Genomic DNA, 27022 nt, shown 5'->3' with positions numbered 1-27022 from the left:
AAATACCTCAATTGCCTGGAAAAAGAGAAAAATTGAAATACTCCGTCCAGGCAGTTGAATACTGAAGAAAATTCACTTTTTTTTACTTCAACTGCCTACGCTGGACCTAAATAGTGACTTAAAAAAACTGATTCAACTGCCTGGAAAAATGCCTTAATTTTGTTTTATTTTAGGTAAAAAAAGCAGTTGAATAAAAATTAAATTAATTCCCAAGTAACAATAAAATGCATAATTTTATTGGACATGACTGCCGCGTCTTTATATTTTAATTTCTACGTAAGAAAACAATGTATATCTGTTTTTAAAAGCTAAAGTATTCACTAATTTTTTTAGGGGAATTTATGTTCCGAATTTCATGTTTATATCTCTCTTCGTTTCCGAGATATGAGCATTTTGTCCCTGAAAATTACAATTTTTTTTTAAGAAAATTTCTTCAAGTGCCAAGGCTAATTTACCTATTTAATTTTTTTTTTGAAAAAATCGCTGACATACGTATTTCATTATTTTATTAGAAGAATCTATGATCAAACGTTCAAGTCTCTAACTCACGTAGTTTTAGAGATAAAAGCATTTTGTCCCTGAAAACTTAATTTTTTATTAAGTAAATATTATTCAAATTTTAAGGCTAATTTTTTTAGTTCACATTTTTTTTTGAACAAACCTTAAGGTGCGTGTCCAGTTAATTTATTAGAAGAATCTATATTTTAAATTTTAGGTCTCTAACTATCATAGTTTCAAAGATATAAATTATTTGTTATTGGAAATTTTATTTTTCTTCAGAAAAAAAATTTCTCCAACTTCCAAGGCTAATTTTTTTATTGTCTTTTTTTTTTTGGAAAAAATTTAAGACACGTATTTAACCTATTTATTAGGAGAATCTGTCGTTCAAATTTCATATCTGTATCTTCTTTGGTTTCAGAGATATAAGCATTTTGTCCCTACCATAACGAATTTGTCAAAAAATTTACATTGGAAAATTATCAAAATAAATTAAAGCAAATGCATAATTTAATTAGGTACGATTATTATACCTTTATATTATTCCATCCAAGACTTTTTATTGACATAAGAATTAAAGATTTCTGGCAGTATAGTGGATTCAAAATTTAATTCCAAAATTAAAGTTGTGGGATTTTAGGGGATTTTTGCCTAGAAAAAAATGCCCTAATTTTGTTTCACTTTTAGGCAGTTTAATGATATTTAAAGCAAAAATACCTCAACCGCCTGGAAAAAGAGAAAAATTGAAATACTCCGTCCAGGCAGTTGAATACTGAAGAAAATTCACTTTTTTGACTTCAACCGCCTAAGCTAAACCTAAATAGTGACTTAAAAAACTGATTCAACTGCCTGGAAAAATGCCTTAATTTTGTTTTATTTTAGGTAAAAAAGCAGTCGAATAAAAATTAAATTAATTCCCAAATATAAAAATTTTACAAGTAACAATAAAATGCATAATTTTATTTGACACGACTGCCACGTCTTTATATTTTAATTTCTACGTAAGAACACAATGTATATCTGTTTTTAAACGCTAAAGTATTCACTAATTTTTTTAGGGGAATTTATGTTCCGAATTTCATGTTTATATCTCTCTTAGTTTCCGAGATATGAGCATTTACAATTTTTTTTTTAAGAAAATTTCTTCAAGTGCTAAGGCTAATTTCCCTATTTAATTTTTTTTTTGAAAAAATCGCTGACATACGTATTTCATTATTTTATTAAAAGAATTTATGATCAATTGTTCAAGTCTCTAACTCACGTAGTTTTAGAGATAAAAGGATTTTGTCCCTGAAAATATCATTTTTTGTAAAGTAAACATTTTTCAAGTTCCAAGGCTAATTTTTTTAGTTCACATTTTTTTTTAACAAACCCTAAAGTACGTATGCAGTTAATTTATTAGAAGAATCTATATTTTAAATTTTAGGTCTCTAACTATCTTAGTTTCAAAGATATAAATTATTTGTTATTGGGAATTTTATTTTTTTTTCAGAAAAAAAAATTCTCCAACTTCCAAGGCATAATTTTTACATTTCCTATTTTTTTTTGGAAAAAATTTAAGACACATGTTTAACCTATTTATTAGGAGAATCTGTGGTTCCAATTTCATATCTCTATCTTCTTTGGTTTCAGAGATATAAGCATTTTGTCCCTACCATAACGAATTTGTCAAAAAATTCATTAGTGAAAAAAATTTACATTGGAAAATTACCAAAATAAATTGAAGCAAATGCATAATTTAATTGAATACGATTATTATAACTTTATATTATTAAATCCGAGATTTTTTATTGACATAAGAATTAAACATTCCTGGCAGTATAGTGGATTCAAAATTTAATTCTAAAATTAAAATTGTGGGATTTTAGGGGATTTTTGCCTAGAAAAAAGATGCCCTAGTTTAATGATTTTTAAATAAAAAATACCTCAACTGCCTGGAGAAAGAGAAAAATTGAAATACTCCATCCAGGCAATTGAATACTGAAGAAAATTAATTTTTTTTGACTTCAACTGCCTAAGCTGAACTTAAATAGTGACTTTAAAAAAATTATTCAACTGCCTGGAAAAATGCCTTTATTTTGGTTTATTTTAGGTAAAAATTAAATTAATCCCCAAATATAAAAATTTTCCTAGTAACAATAAAATGCATAATTTTATTGGACATGACTGCCACGTCTTTATATTTTAATTTCTACGTAAGAAAACAATCTTCTATTGGCAAAATTAAGTAAAACATATAAAAATCAACACAGAATGCATAACTTTATTTGATATGAATGCCACGATCTTACAGTTCAATAATCAACATTTAAATCTTAGTCAAAATAAACATGAAACGCATAACTTTAATGGATACGACTGCGATATTATTATATCAGTGTTGGATGTTGACAAACTAAAAATCCTTTTCTAGCACGTAAAAGTCCTTTTACGATGTTGTATCCCCGATATATTTTTAAAAGCTGATTAATAATAGGTCCCGTGTATCGCTACGAACGATTTCGGAATTTATTATATAACGTACGTACTGCATGTCGTCGCCATTTATTATTTTCTACCGTACGGCGTTTTTAATAAAAGTGCTCTTTTTATTAAATTTTCATTTTTAGTATATACGATGTCGAAATATTTCCGATTTAATGGGAATAATATACCCCCTAGCTTGATAAGAAATTACTAAACCTTTTTTTATTTTTTTATGGCGGAAAATGGTGCATAATTTTAATGGCTATGACAGTCATATTGTTATGTTTTAATTTTTTTTTAATAATTGTTTACCGCAAATTTTTGATAAAAAAATTGTGATAAATTATTTATTTTCTGAGAGTTTTGCTCTCAGAGTCACAGGAATTAAGGAAAACCTTGAAAAAGACTTTTAAAGATTGATTTTAGCTTTGCTATAAAAGTAAGAGTTTTTTATCATAAGTCTTTTATTTTTGTACTATTATTTTACATACATAGAAGAAAAAAAAATGAAATCGCTCTAGTTTTGCATTTTGAGTTATGGTGGATTTTAAGTCAACGCACATTTGCTATACGTTTTTCTCCATTCGTATAAAAAATAGAACTGTATGTTATAAGGGTTTTTTCTCCTTTTAATAAGAGGAACCAAAATGGTTCTATGCAGTTTTGCTCTCAGAGTCACAGGATTCGAGGAAATTTTGGAAACGACATTTAAAGACTGATTGCAGCTCTGCTATAAGAGTAAGAGTTTTTTGCAATAAGTCTTTTATTTTTGTACTATTATTTTACATATATAGAAGAAAAAAAAATTGAAATCGGTTTAGTTTTGCATTTTGAGTTTTGGTTAATTATGAGTGAAAGCAAACTGGCCACAGGTTTTTCTCTGTTCCTATAGGAAATAGAGCTGTAAGTTATAAGAATTTTTTTCTCCTTTGAATTATAGGAATCGAAATGCTTCTTAGCAGTTTTGCTCTCAGAGCTTCAGGAATCGAGAAAACCCTTAAAAAAGGTGTAAAATTACCTTAAAAAATTGTTTCTAGCTTTTCTATAGGAAAAACGGTTTTTTGTCATAAAGCTTTTACGTTAGTTTAACCATTCTGCAGATGCAGAAGAAATTTTTTTAAAAATCGGTCCAGTTTTGCATTTTGAGTTATGGTTAATTTTAGGAAGAGCAAACTTGCCACACGTTTTCCTCTATTTCTATAGGAAATAGAGCTGTAAGTTATGAGAATTTTTTTCTCCTTTGATTTAGAGGAATCGAAATGCTTCTTAGCAGTTTTGCTCTCAGAGCTTCAGGAATCGAGAAAACCCTTAAAAAAGGTGTAAAATTACCTTAAAAAATTGTTTCTAGCTTTTCTATGGGAAAAACAGCTTTTTGTCATAAAGCTTTTACGTTAGTTTAATCATTTTGCATATATAGAAAAAAAAATTATTTAAATCGGTCTAGTTTTGCTTTTTGAGTTATGGTTAATTTTGGGAAAAGCAAACTTGCCACAGGTTTTCCTCAATTTCTATAGTAAATAGAGCTGTAAGTTATAAGAATTTTTTTCTCCTTTGATTTAGAGGAATCGAAATGCTTCTTAGCAGTTTTGCTCTCAGAGCTTCAAGAATCGAGAAAACCCTTAAAAAAGGTTTGAAATTACCTTAAAAAATTGTTTCTAGCTTTTCTATGGGAAAAAGAGCTTTTTGTCATAAAGCTTTTACGTTAGTATAATCATTTTGCATATATAGAAGAAATTTTTATTTAAATCGGTCTAGTTTTACTTTTTGAGTTATGGTTAATTTTGGGAAGAGCAAACTTGCCACACGTTTTCCTCTATTCCTATAGAAAATAGAGCTGTAAGTTATAAGAATTTTTTTCTCGTTTGATTTAGAGGAATCGAAATGCTTCTTAGCAGTTTTGCTCTCAGAGCTTCAGGAATCGAGAAAACCCTTAAAAAAGGTGTAAAATTACCTTAAAAAATTGTTTCTAGCTTTTCTATGGGAAAAACAGCTTTTTGTCATAAAGCTTTTACGTTAATTTAATCATTTTGCATATATAGAAAAAAAAATTATTTAAATCGGTCTAGTTTTGCTTTTTGAGTTATGGTTGATTTTGGGTAAAAGCAAACTTGCCACAGGTTTTCCTCTATTTCTATAGGAAATAGAGCTTTAAGTTATAGGAATTTTTTTCTCCTTTGATTTAGAGGAATCGAAATGCTTCTTAGCAGTTTTGCTCTCAGAGCTTCAAGAATCGAGAAAACCCTTAAAAAAGGTTTGAAATTACCTTAAAAAATTGTTTCTAGCTTTTCTATGGGAAAAAGAGCTTTTTGTCATAAAGCTTTTACGTTAGTATAATCATTTTGCATATATAGATGAAATTTTTATTTGAATCGGTCTAGTTTTGCATTTTGAGTTATGGTTAATTTTGGGAAGAGCAAACTTGCCGCAGGTTTTCCTCTATTTCTATAGGAAATAGAGCTGTAAGTTAAAAGAATTTTTCTCTCCTTTGATTTAGAGGAATCGAAATGCCTATTAGCAGTTCTGCTCTCAGAGCTTCAGGAATCGAGAAAACCCTTAAAAAAGATGTAAAATTACCTTAAAAAATTGTTTCTAGCTTTTCTATGGGAAAAACAGCTTTTTGTCATAAAGCTTTTACGTTAGTTTAATCATTTTGCATATATAGAAAAAAAAATTATTTAAATCGGTCTAGTTTTGCTTTTTGAGTTATGGTTAATTTTGGGTAAAGCAAACTTGCCATACGTTTTCTCCATCTCCTATGGGAAACAGAACTTTATTTTATAAGACTTTTTTTATTGTTTTTAGATGTTTTAAATGGACATAAAGAAAATTTTAAAAAATCTTTACAATAAAATTTTAGTTCTGTGTTACGCGACGTATTATTTCTAGTGATCCGAGCATATAACTTAAAACTGGTGTAAGCACCAGTAAAAAATGAAAATTTGACCAGAAAAATTGGGGAAAATTCTATTTTATTTGATCAACAGAAAATTGCATTCAACTGCCTGGACTAACTAAAAAATTACCTTCAAAATTATTAAAAAACTAATCTAGAATTTCAAATATTAGTCCAGTAGAAAAGGAAAATTCTGCATTTTTTTCAATTTATTCCCAAAAAAAATGGGGATTTTGCACATTAATTTTATTCCACTTGATCAACAAAAAATTGCATTTAACTGCCTGGACTAAATAAAAAATTAACCTCAACACCCTGAATCATAATTGTATCCCGAAAACATTAAAAAATCCATGAAGCCAATGTCTGAAGACAATTGAAAATTGGGCAATGCATAACTTTATTGCACACGACCGCCATGTATTAATAATTCAGTTGTAACAACATTTTGTCAAGTTTATTTAGAAATGAAAAATAGTACGAAAAAGCATAACTTTAAGGCACACGACTGTCATTTTACCTATCATATCATCAACTTTTCCTCAAACAAAGAGACGCTTTAAAGCGTTCATAAAACAGGGGATGAAAAACCACCCAGTCTTAACTCAAACTTATTCAAAACACCCTAAATCCCGTATCCCAAGTTTCTTAGTTGGTCGGCACATTAGAGTTAAGCTCTGACCCGCATCCGTCCGATCCGCCCTCACTACGTCCGCATCAAATTGCCTGTTTTAAAAGTCCATTTACTTAATGGAATTTAGCCTCCTTTCTTCCCCGACCCGATACCTAATATCCCCGAGGTGTTGAATTAAAGATCCGACTGTCCGGGACTCGTATTACCTTCATTGGCTTTATCGCCCCCCTCACTTATTATACCGTATTAAAACACTCCTCGACTTTTTAGACTGTATTAACTTAAGTAACTGTAACAATAACTCCTCTAGTCGTCTTCCTCCTCCTCCTCCTCCTCCTCTTCCTCTTCTGCTTCCTCTTGCTCGGGTTCGGCCTCCTCACCTGCACCCTCCCCAGGCACCTCTTTGGGTTTAGGCAAATGGTCGATGCGCCATTTTTCCTCCTCTTGCCCGGTAGGGTCCATTACCTCCAAAATTTCTGGACCCACCGCATATTCCTGCTGCACCGGGGGCAGAGGCATTGGGGAGAAGTTGTGCTGCATATACTTCAGCCCAAACCCTAAATACACGTTGTAAAAGTGCCTCGTAGGGGTGGTGATGGCGTAACCCCCCGGCCATAAGTTGGACCTCACTACTGCTATGGAATACATGTTAAGGACCTTGGAGGTTGCCCTAGCTGTCCAAGGGTTAATGGTTTCCAGGGAGGCGTCTTCTGATAAGGGGGTGAGCAGGGGTGGTCCTCGCTCCGGTTCGACCCTAGGCGCTTTATCCTTGTCATCCTCCTCGTCTTCTTCTTCTTCTTCGCCCAGTTCCTCGCCCAGTTCTTCGACGTCGGCCGTTTCAGGGCCAGGGTTCCACCAAGAGACTCTTCCTTGCGGTAAGATGTAGGGCGCAGTGTGCACCCAGAAGGACATCGAGGAGTCGGTGAGGTCTTTGAGGGCCGGAGGTTCGTATCGGGTGTTGAGGGAGAAGGAGGTTTTGCTTTCGCCTCCGGGTTGTTCTTCACCTAGCTGCAATTAATATGGGGGATTTTTTATGGACCTCATTAATAATTTAATAGTTGATTCCTTTTTTAGAAAAAATGAGGTTAAGTCAAAGACTTACAGGGTGGTAGAATCGTCCAAATATTTCTAGAAAAAATAATTTTATTTCAAAAATTAAGCAAAATCGTTTTTTTTTCATACAAAATGCTTTTCTGTAACAGTATTTGTTAACTATAAAGTCGATAAGTTATATAAAAGAGAAATTTTAAAAAGTGAATTGGCCCTTAAAATTGGAGGTATGAACCACTGGCCAAATATGTCCATGCAAATGTCCTAAGTGGGTAGGCAACACCCAGTACAGCCATCTTGAATACAGTGGCTAGGGTATGGAAAAAAATTGGACAAAATTTGTTTTATTTGAGTTGGTTTTAATTTTTTTTTAATTAATAGAAAATCGGCGGGTAATAATATAAAAAAAGGGTTTGTGATTGAAATGCATATTTTATATAAAAAATTAAAATAAAATCAATATGTTGCTGGTAACATAGTTTAAATAAAAGTAAATTTTAAAACGTGCCATATAAAAAAAACACGTATTTCAAATTTTGTTAAAAACGAAAAAAATTAATTTAGCATTTATTATGCCCAAAATTAAAAAAAAATTACATTAATTTCATCACCCTGTCCTTAGCCTCATTTTTCTTAAAAAAAGAATCTACTCTCAAATTACTTCTTATTACCTCCTCTTCTTCAGCCCCCTCGCCAAGTTCCTCCGCACCCCCAAAGGTGTAGTACCCCAAGGGGGCGATATGAGTACCCGAACTTATCCTGGCAATCTGGGCCCTAAGGTACTCCCGCTCGCTTCCAGGGAACTCCGGATAAGTCCGTATGGGCGCATCCAGGTTCCCAGTGAACGATTTATAAATTTGCTTGGCCACCCTTATCTGAAAATGTTACTTTAGTCCTCGTTATGACAAAAGGGCGTTTCCGACCTGTTTTGGGGTAACATCGGGCAGTTCCACCCACGGACTACCCACCCCCGTCGAAACGAAGTAAACCTTCTTATTAACCCCTATGCCGGACATTTCGGTGGGGGGCTCTTTGGGTTCCTCATACAGGATACGGGGTTCTGGTGGTAGTTTTCTTGGCACCTTCGTCCCTTCGCCCGCCATCACCTCTTGCCCCTGCGATATTGTCTCTAGGGCTTTTTCCAGGTCTACAGCCCCCGGGGGTGCTTCGTCGCCGGTTTCTTGAGGTAAGACATCCTCGGCGTACTTCTCGTTACGCCTTATATACTCTTCCTCCTTCAGCTCGGTTTCTATGATCAAATAATTATGGAAACTCCCGAAGATTTTGCCCCAGAACTTTAGGGAAGCTATAGGTCTCTCGTTGGTTAACCTCCTCATGGAGAGCATGAGGAAAACCATTTCTTGCCGTGGCAATCCAAGTCCCGCTTGCTCCAAGTAGTAAAGCATTTCGAGCATGTTGTTCTTGGACATGTCGGCCAGTTCCAGGTCCTCGGGGTCTACAGTCGACGGCGGTTTGTCTGCAAGGGGTTTGAATGCTTGCACCATCTCGGACGCTAACTGGAAACTCCCCGGGGTGATGTAGATGTCCTCCAAATGGTCCGTGAGAGGGCGGTAGCGTTGCTCTTTGACCTTCCTGCTGTACTCCTCGAAGAAGTCGATGACGTTCTCAGGACGTTCCGCCAAGATCTTGTTGAGGACTTCGGTGAGGTGGTCGTAGAGGTTGTCTCCGGTGTTACCGCTAGCGGTTTGCAGGAAAGTTTTCGCATTGAAAAACTCCTTTTCGGTCCTGGGGACCTCCTCGACCGCCTCGTCTACGTTTTGGTCTACTTGGTAGCCGTAGATCATTTTTGTAACGAAACGGGTGTCAGCAAAGACTTTGATTGAATTGTTTTTTTTTTGACGCGTTCCGACATTGAATGCTAAAAATATCCGTCAATAGGTCGCATGTATGAACCTTCAGCGAGGGTAATTTGAATAATATTTCGGGCCAAGGGAAGTTCAGGGTCGTGAAAAATTGCTTTGGGGTATCGACGTGTAAGGGATAAACGGTCACGAAGGGCCGAAAGTCTTCGGGGGGGTTTTTTTATTCGAATGTGCTACTAGGAGAAACGATTTGTTTGAGGTAATTAGTAACACGTGTTGGGGATTTGTCGGGTATTTTTATTCATAATTCAAAGAGATCTGGAGGGTGAATTTTCAAATTAAATTGTATGGTCTTAGTGGATCTTTGACTATTTTCCCTATGAAATCTTTATTGATTTTATTGATTTTTATCTTAAATTAAAGCTGATAAGTTGCTTTACCAAAAAGGTCTCTACAAGTTTTATTGTATATATAGCAGTTTTGGAGTTATTGAGTAGTTTCTGCTTAAATTGAAAAAAGTCTGGGCATTATCAGAGGGTTTACAAGAATCTAAGTATTTTGAAAACGCGTGCTACGATTCACTTGATTCTTGTTTTATGTAAAAGCTGATGAGTTTCTTCACTAAAAAGGCCCTTACAAGTTTTTTTGTAAATTCAACTGTTTAGAAGTTATTAAATAGATTTCTTAGACATTCTCCAAATCGATCGGGAAAGAGAATTCTCAAACAGACGTTTTCCTTCTATTCCAGTAAAGTTTATTATCAGTAAGGCTATTGCTCTTATGATAAATTAATAAACCGTAAAACCTTTAATTTTATCACTATATTTACCCTAAATAAAAAAAATACATAAAATTGTAGCAAGTTGGATTGGCGAATTCTCTCTCTCAATCGGTCTGTTTAATGATTTTACTCCTTTAGATCTTTTAAATAAAATTAAATATATTTTATTTATTTTTCAGTGTAAAAGTACACCCAATGCCAATTATTAATATAAAAGAAAAATATATTTACAATTTTGTAAAAAATTAATGAGATAAAGCAAATATAAAATATAGTACAACAATTTATTTTGGTGTTTTTTAGTACATCTTTTAGTACGAAAAAGTGTACCAGGTCCATTAAAATTATGCTTTTAAATTCAAGGTCTTCACCATTATAAAATGAAAATTTATTCCAGGTGGATGAGAATATTTTTTACATTTTCCAGGCATTATTAATTTTTTCCAGACCTCAACTGCCTGGAAACAATTCATTATTTTAAATATTAAGAATTAATGCTTTTATTTTTTCCTATAATAGAATTAAGATATCTTCCAGACAGTTGAGTAATTTTTTTACGTTTTCCAGGCATTAGCTGCAATTGCCTTAGCTTCCTGGAAAAATATTTTAATTACCTTGTAATTCCAGGCATTATTAATTTTTTCCAGATCTCAACTGCCTGGAAAAAACTCATTATTTTAAATATTGAATTCTTGAGAATAAATGCCTTTATTTTTCCAATAATAGAATAAAGATATCTTCCAGGCAGTTGAGTAATTTTTTTACATTTTCCAGGCATTAGCTGCAATTGCCTTAAGTGCCTGGAAAAATATTTTAATTACCTTGTAATTCCAGGCATTACTAATTTTTTCCAGACCTCAACTGCCTGAAAAAAATTCATTATTTTAAATATTGAATTTTTGAGAATAAATGCCTTTATTTTTCCAATAATAGAATTAAGATATCTCTCAGACAGTTGAGTAATTTCTTTACATTTTCCAGGCATTAGCTGCAATTGCCTTAAGTGCCTGGAAAAATATTTTAATTACCTTGTAATTCCAGGCATTACTAATTTTTTCCAGACCTCAACTGCCTGGAAAAAATTCATTATTTTAAATATTGAATTTTTGAGAATAAATGCCTTTATTTTTCCAATAATAGAATAAAGATATCTTTCAGACAGTTGAGTATTTTTTTTACATTTCTTAGGCATTAACTGCAATTGCCTTAATTGCCTGGAAAAATATTTTAATTACCTTATAATTCCAGGCATTATTAATTTTCTCCAGACCTCAACTGCCTCGAAAAAATTCATTATTTTAAATATTGAATTCTTGAGAATAAATGCCTTTATTTTTCCAATAATAGAATTAAGATATCTTCCAGACAGTTGAGTAATTTTTTTACATTTTCCAGGCATTAGCTGCAATTGCCTTAAGTGCCTGGAAAAATATTTTAATTACCTTGTAATTCCAGGCATTATTAATTTTTATCAGACCTCAATTGCCTGGAAAAAATACATTATTTTAAATATTGAATTCTTTAGAATAAATGCCTTTATTTTTCCAATAATAGAATAAAGATATCTTCCAGACAGTTGACTATTTTTTTTACATTTCTTAGGCATTAACTGCAATTGCCTTAATTGCCTGGAAAAATATTTTAATTACCTTATAATTCCAGGCATTATTAATTTTCTCCAGACCTCAACTGCCTCGAAAAAATTCATTATTTTAAATATTGAATTCTTGAGAATAAATGCCTTTATTTTTCCAATAATAGAATTAAGATATCTTCCAGACAGTTGAGTAATTTTTTTACATTTTCCAGGCATTAGCTGCAATTGCCTTAAGTGCCTGGAAAAATATTTTAATTACCTTGTAATTCCAGGCATTACTAATTTTTTCCAGACCTCAACTGCCTGGAAAAAATTCATTATTTTAAATATTGAATTCTAGAGGATAAATGCCTTTATTTTTGCCAATAATAGAATAAAGATATCTTCCAGACAGTTGAGTATTTTTTTTACATTTCTTAGGCAATAACTGCAATTGCGTTAATTGCCTGGAAAAATATTTTAATTACCTGGTAATGCCAGGCATTAGTAATTTTTTCCAGATCTCAACTGCCTGGAAAAAACTCATTATTTTAAATATTGAACTCTTGAGAATAAATGCCTTTATTTTTCCAATAATAGAATAAAGATATCTTCCAGGCAGTTGAGTAATTTTTTTACATTTTCCAGGCATTAGCTGCAATTGCCTTAAGTGCCTGGAAAAATATTTTAATTACCTTGTAATTCCAGGCATTATTAATTTTTTCCAGACCTCAACTGCCTCGAAAAAATTCATTATTTTAAATATTGAATTCTTGAGAATTAATGCTTTTATTTTTTCCAATAATAGAATTAAGATATCTTCCCGACAGTTGAGTAATTTCTTTACGTTTTCCAGGCATTAGCTGCAATTGCCTTAAGTGCCTGGAAAAATATTTTAATTACCTGGTAATGCCAGGCATTACTAATTTTTTCCAGACCTCAACTGCCTGGAAAAAATTCATTATTTTAAATATCGAAGTCTAGAGGATAAATGCCTTTATTTTTCCAATAATAGAATAAAGATATCTTCCAGACAGTTGAGTATTTTTTTTACATTTCTTAGGCATTACCTGCAATTGCCTTAACTGCCTGGAACAATATTTTAATTACCTTGCAATTCCAGGCATTATTAATTTTTTCCAGATCTCAACTGCCTGGAAAAAATACATTATTTTAAATATTGAATTCTTGAGAATAAATGCCTTTATTTTTCCAATAATAGAATAAAGATATCTTCCAGACAGTTGAGTATTTTTTTTACATTTCTTAGGCATTAACTGCAATTGCCTTAATTGCCTGGAAAAATATTTTAATTACCTGGTAATTCCAGGCATTAATAATTTTTTCCAGACCTCATTTGCCTGGAAAAAAAACATTATTTTAATGATTGAATTCTAGAGGATAAATGCCTTTATTTTTCCAATAATAGAATAAAGATATCTTCCAGGCAGTTGAGTAATTTTTTTACATTTTCCAGGCATTAGCTGCAATTGCCTTAAGTGCCTGAAAAAATATTTTAATTACCTTGTAATTCCAGGCATTACTAATTTTTTCCAGACCTCAACTGCCTGGAAAAAATTCATTATTTTAAATATCGAAGTCTAGAGGATAAATGCCTTTATTTTTCCAATAATAGAATAAAGATATCTTCCAGACAGTTGAGTATTTTTTTTACATTTCTTAGGCATTACCTGCAATTGCCTTAACTGCCTGGAACAATATTTTAATTACCTTGCAATTCCAGGCATTATTAATTTTTTCCAGATCTCAACTGCCTGGAAAAAATTCATTATTTTAAATATTGAATTCTTGAGAATAAATGCCTTTATTTTTCCAATAATAGAATAAAGATATCTTCCAGACAGTTGAGTATTTTTTTTACATTTCTTAGGCATTAGCTGCAATTGCCTTAACTGCCTGGAACAATATTTTAATTACCTTGCAATTCCAGGCATTATTAATTTTTTCCAGATCTCAACTGCCTGGAAAAAATTCATTATTTTAAATATTGAATTCTTGAGAATAAATGCCTTTATTTTTCCAATAATAGAATAAAGATATCTTCCAGACAGTTGAGTATTTTTTTTACATTTCTTAGGCATTAGCTGCAATTGCCTTAACTGCCTGGAACAATATTTTAATTACCTTGCAATTCCAGGCATTATTAATTTTTTCCAGACCTCAACTGCCTGGAAAAAATAAATTATTTTAAATATCGAATTCTAGAGGATAAATGCCTTTATTTTTCCAATAATAGAATAAAGATATCTTCCAGACAGTTGAGTAATTTTTTTACATTTTCCAGGCATTAGCTGCAATTGCCTTAAGTGCCTGGAAAAATATTTTAATTACCTTGTAATTCCAGGCATTACTAATTTTTTCCAGACCTCAACTGCCTGGAAAAAAATCATTATTTTAAATATCGAATTCTAGAGGATAAATGCCTTTTTTTCTAATAATAGAATAAGAATATCTTCCAGACAGTTGACTTATTTATTTACATTTTTCAGGCAATAAGTTGATTATTTTACCTTTCTGGAAAAAAATTAAAAAAAAAGAACTTCAACTACCACTTAGGCTTCTTTTAGTAATTTCAAAACTTCAAACTTCTGGAAAAGAGACAATATGACAAATTGCATTTTTACGTCAATTCTCTTTTTTCAAATCAATGAATTAAAAAAGTGGCTTTTTTATAAAGAAAGCACGACAGTCGGGTCCCATAAAGTTATGCATGTTAATTTTTATATATTTTATTTTATTATTAATTTGCCATAAAGAATCGAAAATGACTAGCATACCAGCATATCCACATGTTCCAGAACTACACCTCGATTAAAAATGGCATTCCTTAAACTAATTACTTATAATAAACAACAATTTCCGCATTACATAAATTCTCGCTTTGCTTGGTAATTCTAGCGTGCTGCTTAGGCATAAACAATAAATAATACGTTGAAGGCGTAAGTTATTTAGAGAGTTTTCCACACGTGTACTTGCTACTAATAAAAAAAAACAGAAACTGTATTATCATAAATTTGTATTATTTATTATTCTTTGTTTATAAAAAAGGGCCTTGCTACACAGGTTTGCACCTGTGTAAACGGTTTCATAATCGAGGCCTGGTCCTATTTATCATAATGGTTTATTTATTGTTAAATTGGTAATTATGTTTGTAATTTTATTGAATTTGAATTTGAATTTGAGTAATTTTTTTTTACAGTTAAACCTCTGCCACAGGTTTTTGGGTATGGAGGTATAACAAATGAATAATTTAAATAAAAATATAGGGGGTTAAAACTTTATTAAAATATTTCCTTTTTTTATTGTCAACATTTGTTACCTGGAATTTTTAATTTCTTATTAGAACTGCCTAAGGAAAGAAATAAAAAACTTAAATAATTTGACTTCTGGTAATTATTTAAAATTTTAATAATAATTGAATTTTTCCTAGGCATTTTTAGGCTGAAAAATATGGCTCTCTTTTAGAGGTATAAAAAGTGTATTTTCTATATACATTGCTTGAAACTGAAAATGAAATTTTATAAAAAACTCCAATATTTTATTACTAACATTTATCACCTGGATAAAATTCTGTTATTCTTATTTCAATATTGCTTCAAATGCTTGGAATTGCTAAAAGACTTAACGATTTTATTGCAAAGTCCTGAAATAAATAAGACATTTGAATTTCTTATGCCTGGACGTAATTTTTAATTTTATTCCAGGCAGTTGAGAGAATCGTTATCAGGTTCTTTAAACTAAATCTTCAACTGTCTGGAAGTGATTTCTCATTTATTCCAGGCAATTAACGAAATTTTTAATTTTTTTCTAGGCAATCAAAAGTGAATTCTCAATTACTTGTACATGATTTATCATTTTTTCCAGGCAACCGAAGGAATTTCTAATTTTTTTTTCCGGGAGGCAAAATTCAAATTTCAACTGCCTGGACGTGGTTTCTTATTTATCATTAATTTTTTTTATGAATTTGAGGTGATTTTACGTGTGTTTAAGCTTCTGGAATAATTTTTTTTTAGGCAGTTGAGAAAAAAAATTCAAGGTTTCAACTACCTAAACGTGATTTTTTCAAGGCAGTAAAAGGAATTTATGATTTTTTTCCAGGCAGTTGATGGTCATTTCTAGGTTATTCCAAGCAGTAAAAGCCCATTACTAGTTTGTTTTAGGAAGTTGAAACTGTTTCTAAAATTAAATTTTTTTTCAGACTTCTTAAGTAACTTTCTCCCATTTTCAAATAATTTAAACTGAGTTTCCAATTGCCTGGAAGTGATTTTCTATTTTTTCAGGAAATTGAAGGTGGTTTTTCAAGTCATTGAAGTAGTCTTCTCTCATTCCTAAGCAGTTCAAATTGAAATTAAGGCTGCTTGGACGTGATTTTTCATTTTTTTTTTCGTGCAGTCAAAGTTGTAATGTCAACTATCCAGACGTGATTTTTTTCCAGACTGTTAAAAGTGAATATTTAACTGTTTGGGCGTAATGTCTTATTTATATCAAGCAGTTAAAGAAATTTCGATTTTTTTTCTAGGTATTCAAAATTGAAATTTCAACTGCCTGGACGTGATTTTTAATTTTTTTCCAGGCAGTTGAGAGAATTGCTATCAGGTTCTTTAAACTAAATCTTCAACTGCCTGAACGTGATTTCTTATTTATTCCAGGCAACCGAAGGAATTTCTCATTTTTTTTTCCGGGAGGCAAAATTCAAATTTCAACTGCCTGGACCTAGTTTTTTATTTATTCCAGACAATTGAGAGAATTATTTACAAAATTAATATGCCAGGAAAAATGGAAAAACTGACCCTATAGCCAGAAGTCAATAATTTTATTATCGTGAATGCACAATCTTGTTTACACAGGTCAAGTATAAAATAAAAATCCAAGGAAAATATCATCTTAGACAATAGAACCTCCTCTAAATTTAAGTATAAAAAATTTACAAAATATTTTATAAAATTACTGTTTGGAAGCTCCATTATTACATAATTTATTTAAAAATCACATTCATTTTTTTTCATGAATTTGAAGTGATATTACGTGTATTTAAGCTTCTGGAATAATTTTTATTTTTTTCCAGGCAGTTGATGGTCATTTTTAAGTTATTCCAAGCAATAAATGACCATTACTAGTTTGTTCTAGGAAGCTAAAATTGTTTCTGAAATTTAATTTTCAGATCTCTCAAGTAATTTTCTCCCATTTCCAGGTAATCAAAATTGAATTTCAACTGCCTGGACGTGATTTTTAATTTTTTCCAAGCAGTTGAGAGAATTTGTTTTTTAATTATGATAAATTTTTTTTTTAGAAAAAGTAGTTTTTCTAAAGATTCGTTTTCTTTTACTACCCTGTTCGTTTTCTGAAAAACTCTGATATATGTATAACATTCATTTTTCAAATCATATTTAAATTTATTTTTACTTTTCCAGGCATTCGAGGCCCTTCAAACTAAATATTTAACTGCCTGAAGGTAATTTCGTATTTTTTATCGGCAGTTGAGCGATTTTTTTAGGCAGTTGAGACAATTTTTCATTTTTTTTTCCAGGCAGTCAAAAACGTAAAATCCAAGTACGTATGAAAACACTTATTTTAAAATAATTCTTCGGTTATTTTTAAACTAAAGGAAGCATATTTATGAACTGTGTCTGGTGCATTTCTCATTCTTACTCTTCTTATTATCTGATCTTCTTTACATTATATAAGATAATTATTGTATAAAAATTTGCTAATTTCACCCCCATTTCGTCACTCTACGACCCTCACAATAAACTCGTTCAGGTGCAAATTATCTTCTGTCAAGTGCCCTCCTCACGACTAATTTCGACAACGGGGGTTTCAGACGAGGGCCTTCCGCTTCCTTTAATTAAAATTGGCGTTCGTTCGTTTTATTCGAGCCTGTAGGAAGGAAACGACCGATAATTGTTGCCCTTTTCTGCTTTTTAGAAAAACACTTCATTTGTTATAATAAGAAGGGTATAAAATCCTTTTTTTTTTTTTTTGAGAGTAATTATGAGGGAATTCTAGCTCTTCTTTATCGCTTTTTATTGAATAATAATAATAAAAAAAAAGGAACAATGAAATTAGTTCCGCTTTACGGTCTCATTTAGTGTCATTCGGATCGAGTTAGTGACTTTAAAACTTCACGGCGGAATAAAGTTTCCAGTGGGAGTTTTCCCTTTTTTTTTTTTTTGGTTTTTTTTTTGAAAAAGTTTCAATTCGTGTGTTTTTTATTCCTTTAAAGGGGTTCTAGGGCCCGTCATTACGAAACACTTAAAACAATCTCTTAAAAAGTCTTTTATGCGATTTACTTTTATGTTTTAAAATGGGGAAAAGAGTTTTTTCTTTGGTTTTCGCGATTTGAGGACACACGGGTGGTTTTTTTTCGAAAATTGATGTAAAAGAGTTGGATTTTTATTTTTGTGCTTTTTTTTCGAGAAAAAGTTATTAGAAAGATTAATTTATCATCGGTAGGATTTTTAAAAGAACCTCGTATAATAGGTGTCTAAAAAATTTAATTTAAAATACGAATTTTATTTTGGTTGTTGAGTTATAAATATTTTCATCATTTTTTACAAAAAAAATAATTTTCATTTAATACACTGTACATTTAAATAGAGAATACGAGTGTTATTTTTTGAAAAAGTAAATTTATTGTTTTTTAAGCTATGGATATTTTGATTATTTCAAAAAAAGCAATAGTGTTTATTTAGGAAATCCTTAGACCTGTCAAGCAATTTTTTTTTTACTAAAATTTCAACTGCCTGGATAAATTTTTTCATTTTTTCCAGACATTTTTGGCTGATTTCTTACCAATTTTCCAGATAGTTAATGTCGGTTTTAATGTGTTCCAAGTTCCTGGACTAGTTTTTTTATTCGCTTCTATTGTGCTCCTAGTTCCTCAAATGACTTTTTAATTTTCTCCAGGCACTTGAAAGTAAATCAATAAATTTCCAGGCAGTCAATAGTGAATTTCCTACTGCTTGGACGTAATTTATTATTTTTTTCCAGGTAATTAACACTCCATGTTTAGCTACTTGGACGTGATCAATTTTTTTAGACCGTTTCAACTGTCTAAGCGTTATTTTTCATTTTTTCTAGGCACCTAACAAAATATATTTTTTGGGTCCTTCAACCTAAATCTCCAAATGTCTAGGCATATTACAAGTGGTCGAAGGATTTTGCTAATTTTTTTTCAGGCAGTCAACATTGAAATTTTAACTGCCTGGACGTAATTTTTAATTTATTTCCAGGCAGTTGAGAGAATTGTTATCAGGCCCTTTAAACTAAATCTTCCACTGCCTGGACGTGATTTTTTATTTATTCCAGGCAATTAAGGAAATGTTTTGTATTTATTTCCAGGCAGTCAAAATTTAAATTTCAACTTTCTGAAAGTAATTTTTCATTTTTTTCCAGGCAGTCGAATGAGTTTTTTATTTTCTGTCCACGAACTCGATCAATAATTTTCAACTGCCTAGACGTAATTTCTTATTTATTACAAGCAGTCGAAGGATTTTGCTATTCTATTTTCAGGCAGTCAACATTGAAATTTTAACTGCCTGGACGTAATTTTTAATTTTTTTCCAGGCAGTTGAGAGAATTGTTATCAGGCCCTTTAAACTAAATCTTTCACTGCCTGGGCGTGACTACTTATTTATTTCAGGCAATTAAAGAAATGTTTTGTATTTATTTCCAGGCAGTCAAAATTTAAATTTCAATTTTCTGGACTGAAAAATTTCTGGACTGAAAAATACGATCACAGGTTTTTAAAAGTGCAACTTTTATGCTTTTAGAACTATAAACGTTTATATATACAACCCAAGGATTTTATTTATTTTTTCCAGAAATTCAAAACTCAATTTCTAACAGCCTAGATGTGATTTTTTTTTTAGGTAATCGTGATTTTGGTATCAAATGTCAACTTAGCACTGCAGTGTACTGCTTACATGCCTTCCTCTTACTTTAAATATCAAAAATTAAAACCTGGATGTTATAAACCTGTCAAGCATTTTTTTTGCACTAAAATTTCAACTGTCTGGATAACATTTTTTCATTTTTTCCAGACATTTTGGGCTGATTTCTTACCAATTTTCCAGAGGTTAATGTCGGTTTTAATGTGTTCGAAGTTCCTGGATTAGTTTTTTTTCTCTCTTATTGTGCTCCTAGTGCCTTTTTAATTTTCTTCAGGAAGTTGAGAGAATTAATTTCGGGCACTTGAAAGTAAATCAGTAAATTTCCAGGCAGTTAATAGTGAATTTTCAACTGCCTGAACATAATTTTTAATTTTTTTTCCAGGCAGTTGAGAGAATTATTATCAGGCCCTTTAAACTAAATCTTCCACTGCCTGGACGTGATTTCTTATTTATTCCAGGCAATTAAAGAAATGTTTTGTATTTATTTCCAGGCAGTCAAAATTTAAATTTAAACTTTTTGGAAGTAATTTTTAATTTTTTTTCTAGGCAGTCGAAGGAGTTTTTTATTTTCTGTCCACGAACTCGATCAATAATTTTCAACTGCCTAGACGTAATTTCTTATTTATTACAAGCCGTTGAAGGATTTTGCTAATTTATTTTCAGGTAATCAACATTGAAATTTCAACTGCCTGGACGTAATTTTTAATTTTTTTCCAGGCAGTTGAAAGAATTGTTATCAGGCCCTTTAAACTAAATCTTCCACTGCCTGAACGTGATTTCTTATTTATTCCAGGCAATTAAAGAAATGTTTTGAATTTATTTCAAGGCATTCAAAATTTAAATTTCAACTTTCTGGACGTAATTTTTATTTTTTTTTCCAGGCAGTCGAAGGAGTTTTTTATTTTCTGTCCACGAACTCGATCAATAATTTTCAACTGCCTAGACGCAATTTCTTATTTATTACAAGCAGTCGAAGGATTTTGCTAATTTATTTTCAGGCAGTCAGCATTGAAATTTCAACTGCCTGGACGTAATTTTTAATTTTTTTCCAGGCAGTTGAAAGAATTGTTATCAGGCCCTTTAAACTAAATCTTCCACTGCCTGGACGTGATTTCTTATTTATTCCAGGCTATTAAAGAAATGTTTTGTATTTATTTCCAGGCAGTCAAAATTTAAATTTCAACTTTCTAGAAGTAATTTTTCATTTTTTCCACTTTCTAGAAGTAATTTTTCATTTTTTTCCAGGCAGTCGACGGAGTTTTTTGTTTTCTGTCCACGAACTCGATCAATAATTTTCAACTGCCTAGACGTAATTTCCTATTTATTACAAGCAGTCGAAGGATTATGCTAATTTATTTTCAGGCAGTCAACATTGAAATTTTAACTGCCTGGACGTAATTTTTAATTTTTTTCCAGGCAATTAAAGAAATGTTTTGTATTTATTTTCAGGCAGTCAAAATTTAAATTTCAACTTTCTGGAAGTAATTTTTCATCTTTTTTCCAGACAGTAGAAGGAATTTTTTATTTTCTGTCCAGGAACACAAACCCTAATTTTCAACTGCCTGGACGTAATTTCTTATTTATTACAAGCAGTCGAAGAATTTTCAAATTTTTTTTTTCAGGCAGTTAACATTGATATTTCAACTGCCTGGATGTAATTTTTAATTTTTTTCCAGGCAGTTGAGAGAATTGTTCTCAGGCCCTTTAAACTAAATCTTCCACTGCCTGGACGTGATTTCTTATTTATTCCAGGCAATTAAAGAAATGTTTTGTATGTTTTTTTAGGCAGTGAAAAAGTCAAAATTGAAATTTCAATTTTCTGGACGTAATTTTTAATTTTTTCCGGACAGTCAAAGGAATTTTTAATTTTCTGTCCAGGAACACAAACCTTAATTTTCAACTGCTTGGACGTAATTTCTGATTTTTTCCAGGCAGTTAAAAAAATTTCTAATTTTTTTTCCGGGAGTGAAAATTTAAATTTCAACTGCCTGGACGTGGTTTCTTATTTATCCCAAAAAAATTGAAAGATTTTTTAAAGAAATTGATATGCCTGAAAAAGTGAAAAAAGTGACCCTATAGTCAGACGTCAATAATTTTATTATCGTGAATGCACAATCGTGTTTACACAGGTCAAGTATAAAATAAAAATCCAAAGAAAATATCAACTCAGACGATAGAACTTTGTCCTTAAGTTTAAAAAATCTAAAAATGTGTATAACGGATCTTTTGTTACTACATTTACAATATATTTGGCCTGGTAGCTCCATTATTCCATAATTTCATTGAATTTTTTTTAATGAATTTAAAGTGATTTTCCGCGTGCTCAAGCCTCTGGAATAATTTTTTTTCAGGCAGTTTTTTCCAAAAATTCAGGCCCTTTAAATTAACTAAACTCTCAACTACCTGGACGTGATTTTTTTTAAGGCAGTAGAAGAAATTTTTAATTTTTTTCTAGGCAATAAATATTAAAATTTCAACTTCCTGGAAGTGATTTCTCATTTTTTCCAGGCAGTTGATGGTCATTTATAGGTTATTCCAAGCAGTAAAAGAACATTACTAGGGTGTTTTAGGAAGTTAAAAATGTTTCTGAATTTTAATTTTTTTTAAAAACTTTCTCCTATTTACAGAAAATTTAAATTGAGTTTCCAATTGTATGGAAGTGATTTTCTATTTTTTCAGGAAATTGAAAGAAGTGTTCCAAGTCGTTGAAGTAGTTTTCCCTCATTTCCAAGCAGTTAAAATTGTAATTAAAACTGCCTGGACGTGATTTTTATTTGTTTTCTACGCAATTGAGAGAGTTTGTTTTTGAATAATATATGAATTTTTAAATGATTTTCCTAAAAATTTAATTTTTCTTATCTCTCTGTACATTTTTTGAAATACACGAGTATACGTATTCAATCAATTTAAATTAATTTTTAATTTTTTTCAGGCAATCAAAACAAAAATTTCAACTGCTTGGACGTTATTTTTGTTTTTTTCCAGGCAATTGCGGATTTTTTTTTTTAAATTTAAAGTCCATGTCGTTTTTAATGTGGTTTAAGTTCCTGGAATAGTTTTTCAATTTTTTCCAGACAGTTGAGGCAATTTTTTTAAATCCTGACAATCAATATCGTTTTTAATGTGTTGCTAGTTCTTGGAATAGTTTTTTCAATTTTTTTTCAAAGAGTTGAAATAATTTTCAGGTATTTAAAAGTGAATATTCAACTGCCTGGAAGTGACGTCTTGTTTCTTTCAGACAGTTGAAGAAAATTTTCTTTTTTTTTCCAGGCAGTTGAGATAATTTTTTACCAATTTTCCAGATAGTCAATATAATTTTTAATGTGTTGCAAGTTCCTGGACTAGCTTCTCTATTTCTTCTAGGCAACTGGGATTATTTTTTCTCGTTTTGTAGTTATAATTGTCGCGTCGCTTTTATTGAGATTCAAGTTCCTGGAATATTTTTTAAATTTTTTCCAGGCAGTTGAAGAAATTTTTGATTTTTTTCCAGGCAGTTGAGATAATTTTTTACCAATTTTCCAGATAGTCAATATAATTTTTAATGTGTTGCAAGTTCCTGGACAAGTTTCTTTATTTTTTTTTAAGCAACGGGGATTATTTATTCTCATTTTGTAGGTTATAATTGTCGCGTCGCTTTTATTGAGATTCAAGTTCCTGGAATAATTTTTAAATTTTTTTCCAGGCAGTTGAAGAAATTTTTGATTTTTTTCCAGGCAGTTGACATAATTTTTTTACCAATTTTCCAGATAGTCAATATAATTTTTAATGTGTTGCAAGTTCCTGGACTAGTTTCTCTATTTTTTTTAAGAAACTGGGATTATTTATTCTCATTTTGTAGGTTATAATTGTCGCTTTTATTGAGATTCAAATTCCTGAAATAATTTTTAAATTTTTTCCAGGCAGTTGAAGAAATTTTTAATTTTTTTCCAGGCAGTTGAGGTAATTTTTTACCAATTTTCCAAATAGTCGATATAATTTTTAATGTAATGCAAGTTCCTGGACTAGTTTCTTTATTTTTTTCTAAGCAACTGAGATTATTTATTCTCATTTTGTAGGTTATAATTGTCGCTTTTATTGAGATTCAAATTCCTGAAATAATTTTTAAATTTTTTCCAGGCAGTTGAGGTAATGTTTTACCAATTTTCCAGATAGTCAATATAATTTTTAATGTGTTCCAAGTTCCTGGACAAGTTTCTTTATTTTTTCTAAGCAACTGAGAATATGTATTCTCATTTTGTAGGTTATAATTGTCGCTTTTATTGAGATTCAAGTTCCTGGAATATTTTTCAAATTTTTTCCAGGCAGTTGAAGAAATTTTTCTTTTTTTTCCAGGCAGTTGAGATAATTTTTTACCAATTTTTTAGATAATCAATATAATTTTTAATATGTTGCAAGTTCCTGGACTAGTTTCTTTATTTTTTTTAGGTAACTGGGATTATTTTTTCCCTTTTTTTAGGCTATAATTATTGCTTTTATTAAGATTTAATTTCCTGGAATAATTTTTAAATTTTTTCCAGGCAGTTTAAGAATTTCCTAATTTTTCCTAATTAATTGAAAGACTTGTTTTCAGGTATTTAAAAGTGAAACATTATTTATCTGGATGTAACGTTTTGTTCGTTCTAGGCAGTTTAAGAAATTTTTAATTTTTTCCGACAGTTTAGGTGATTTTTTACCAATTTCCCAAATAGTCAATATTGCTTTTATTGTGCGTCAAGTTTTTTACATTTTTTCCAGGCAGTTGAGGAAATTTTTCATTTTTCTCCAGGCAGTTGAGAGAATTGTTTTCAGGTACTTAAAAATAAATCCTCAACTGCCTGGACGTGACGTGTTATTTATTTCAGACAGTCGAAAGAATTTAAATTTTTTCCAGGCAGTTGAGATGATTTTTTACCAATTTTACAGATAGTCAATATAATTTTTAATGTGTTGCAAGTTCCTGGAATAGTTTTTTCAATTTTTTTCAAACAGTTGAAATAATTGTTTTCAGGTATTTAAAAGTGAATCTTTAACTGCCTGGAAATGATGCCTTGTTTCTTCCAGACAGTTAAAGGGATTTTTTTTTCCAGTTTTCTCAAGAATTTTTTTTTCCAATCCAGTAGTTTACTATTTCTTCTAGGGCTACTGGGAAAATTTTTTTCCATTTTCTAGGCTGTAATTGTCGCTTTTATTGAGATTCAAGTTCCTGGAATAATTTTTTAAATTTTTTCCAGGCAGTTGAAGAAATTTTAAATTTTTTTCCGGGCATTTGAAAGAATTTTTAAGGCATTTCCAATTGAAATTTTAACTACAAATTGCAAAAACCTTTTCAACTATGTGGAAAAGGTGACCCTAATTGCATGGAAAAAGTTAAAAATTATTCCAGAAACTTGAACAAACCACTTTAAATTCATGAGAGCAATTATTGTAATTTTAATTAATGTATTGAACTGCCTGAAAAAATTGAACAACATTTTCACAGGAGCTTGTAAAATATGAACAAATATTTCGAGTGCCTGCAATAAATCAAAGAAATCAAAAGAAAATAAAGCGATTGTCCGTATTTTCCAGGCAGTGGATAAAATAACTTTCAGGCTCTTCTAAAGTAACTAGATCTTCAACTGCCTGGACGTAATTTTTCACTATTTCCAGGCAACTAAAACCGTATTGTAAATGATAATTTAAATGTACTGTGAGGTAACAAATTAAGACAAAACTCATCAACATATTGAGTTCAAATAAATCATTACATCATTTAAAATACATAAATAAAAAAAGTCAATATCTAAATAGCAATAATCCAATTTCTTTAAATGGCGCAACAAATCAATAACTTCGTAGTTGCATACTTATGTAACAGGTGAGAATGATTTTTTTATTTATTAATTAAAAATAAAAAGAGAAAATTACAATATTCCTTAACAATACTGTTTCTCTTGAAATATTTAACTAAATAAAAAAACGGACACTATGTGCAATCTGTCCGTAGTGATGAATCTTCAACTGTCTGGACGTAATGTTTTATTAATTCCAGAAAATTGAATCTTCAACTACTTGGACGTGATTTTTTAATTTTTTTCCAGGCAGTTACTACAGATACTATTAAAGGCCCATAAATGCTTTTATACTTTAAAATTCAACAATGAAGGAAGATAGACAGGTTGACTCTATATTTGGACTTTTTACAGGCCTCCGATAGAGCCAATAAGTTAGAAAAGTAGGAGTACGTTAAGGATTTCATTGTCAACCAATCCTTTCGATTATTTTCGTAATAAACCATATGCAGATCTCTATATTGCCTTGAACTTTTCAAGTTTCTTGACTTAATGCTTCTGCTGATGATGCAGGGTCTTTAAAAGGAACTGGAGTAGCTGAGAAATTAAATTAACTTAAAAATAGGCGTCCAATTAATTAATCAACAAAAAAGACTAAACATTTAATAAAAAACCTCTCATAACTCTTCTCATCCAATTAAATAATGCATAAAAAACGTTTGAAATAAGTCAATAATACCCGTCGATCCCTAAATCGTTCCAAATTATACCCATAAATCGTACGAATTCTACTTAATATTAATCCCGATGTATCATTTCGGGGGGATCGTTTATCCCGGTTTATTTGAAATATTTAGCAATGCAAACGTTCGTCGGTGATTTACATAAACGGATTAACGTTCGAAATTAAACCGAACAAATCAAGTCATACGCAAAAAATAGACGGGTGTTGTTATTACCCATTTAATTTATATAAGGCGCTTCGGTAATTTTAATCCGTTTAATAGTCAACAAACGTACCCGTTTAAATTATGCATTAGTGGGTAATTTCCCGGTTTCTCTTTGTGGCAATTTCTTTATCCGACAATTAAGCTAAAACGTGAAAATAGTGACTCCGGATGTTAGCCGACCCGCCACATTAGAAAAAGCAATTAAGGTTTTGTTTATCTTATATAATACCCGGAGTCGAAATAATAATAATAATAACTTGGAACTGATCCAAAGGATAAATGGGTTTAATGTTACGAGTTTTTTTAAATTTTTTTTGTAAAAAGAACATTCGGGAAAATGGGAGTTTAAATATAGAAAAATCCATCGTTTCAAAATTTATTTAACTCGTAAAAGTTTTTTTATTGGCAAACTAAATATAAAAATACGGATGAAAGTTTAAATGGACGAAAAAGTTGTACTTTCTGGTTAAACCAATATGATTTCGCTCTTAATCGAACATTTTTGTTAAACTTGTTTTTAAACCTCGTAAAATGTTTGAGGCAGAGTTAGGAATGGAAATTCACGTTCCTGCTAAATAGTTTTAAAATAAAATTCGGTTTTTCCCGAAAATTTCTTATTCATAAATAAGTGCTAACTGAAATTTATTGAACACTGATTTTCCAATATTCTTACGATATGTTCATCCTC

The 27022-nt window shown here is 30.8% G+C and overlaps 2 protein-coding genes across 6 annotated transcripts in view; both read right to left on the bottom strand.

Annotated features, from left to right (window-relative positions):
• Positions 1 to 27022, bottom strand: part of LOC126746287 (5-hydroxytryptamine receptor-like) — a 278830-nt gene that overhangs the window by 21325 nt on the left and 230483 nt on the right. The window lies entirely within an intron of this gene.
• Positions 6752 to 9397, bottom strand: LOC126746286 (radial spoke head protein 6 homolog A). The gene is made up of 3 exons (XM_050454456.1): positions 8465 to 9397; positions 8213 to 8416; positions 6752 to 7499 (listed from the first exon to the last, which is right to left on the bottom strand). Exons 1-3 carry the CDS (start codon positions 9344 to 9346, stop codon positions 6798 to 6800), a joined length of 1788 nt encoding a protein of 595 aa, XP_050310413.1. The 5' UTR covers positions 9347 to 9397; the 3' UTR covers positions 6752 to 6797.

This window comes from Anthonomus grandis, chromosome 17 (assembly GCF_022605725.1).
Source record: "Anthonomus grandis grandis chromosome 17, icAntGran1.3, whole genome shotgun sequence".
Classification (NCBI taxonomy): domain Eukaryota; kingdom Metazoa; phylum Arthropoda; class Insecta; order Coleoptera; family Curculionidae; genus Anthonomus; species Anthonomus grandis.
Note: the sequence above shows the minus strand (reverse complement) of the source record. Positions and strands in the feature narration are given on the sequence as shown.

What these genes read in the sequence shown, in the direction of transcription:
- LOC126746286 (XM_050454456.1), bottom strand. Translation starts at nt 9,346, where the DNA reads ATGATCTACGGCTACCAAGTAGACCAAAACGTAGACGAGGCGGTCGAG. An exon ending in CCGATGTTACCCCAAAACAG is followed by an intron (nt 8,417 to 8,464) that starts GTCGGAAACGCC and finishes TAACATTTTCAG; the next exon opens with ATAAGGGTGGCCAAGCAAAT. An exon ending in AGGGGGCTGAAGAAGAGGAG is followed by an intron (nt 7,500 to 8,212) that starts GTAATAAGAAGT and finishes TATTAATTGCAG; the next exon opens with CTAGGTGAAGAACAACCCGG.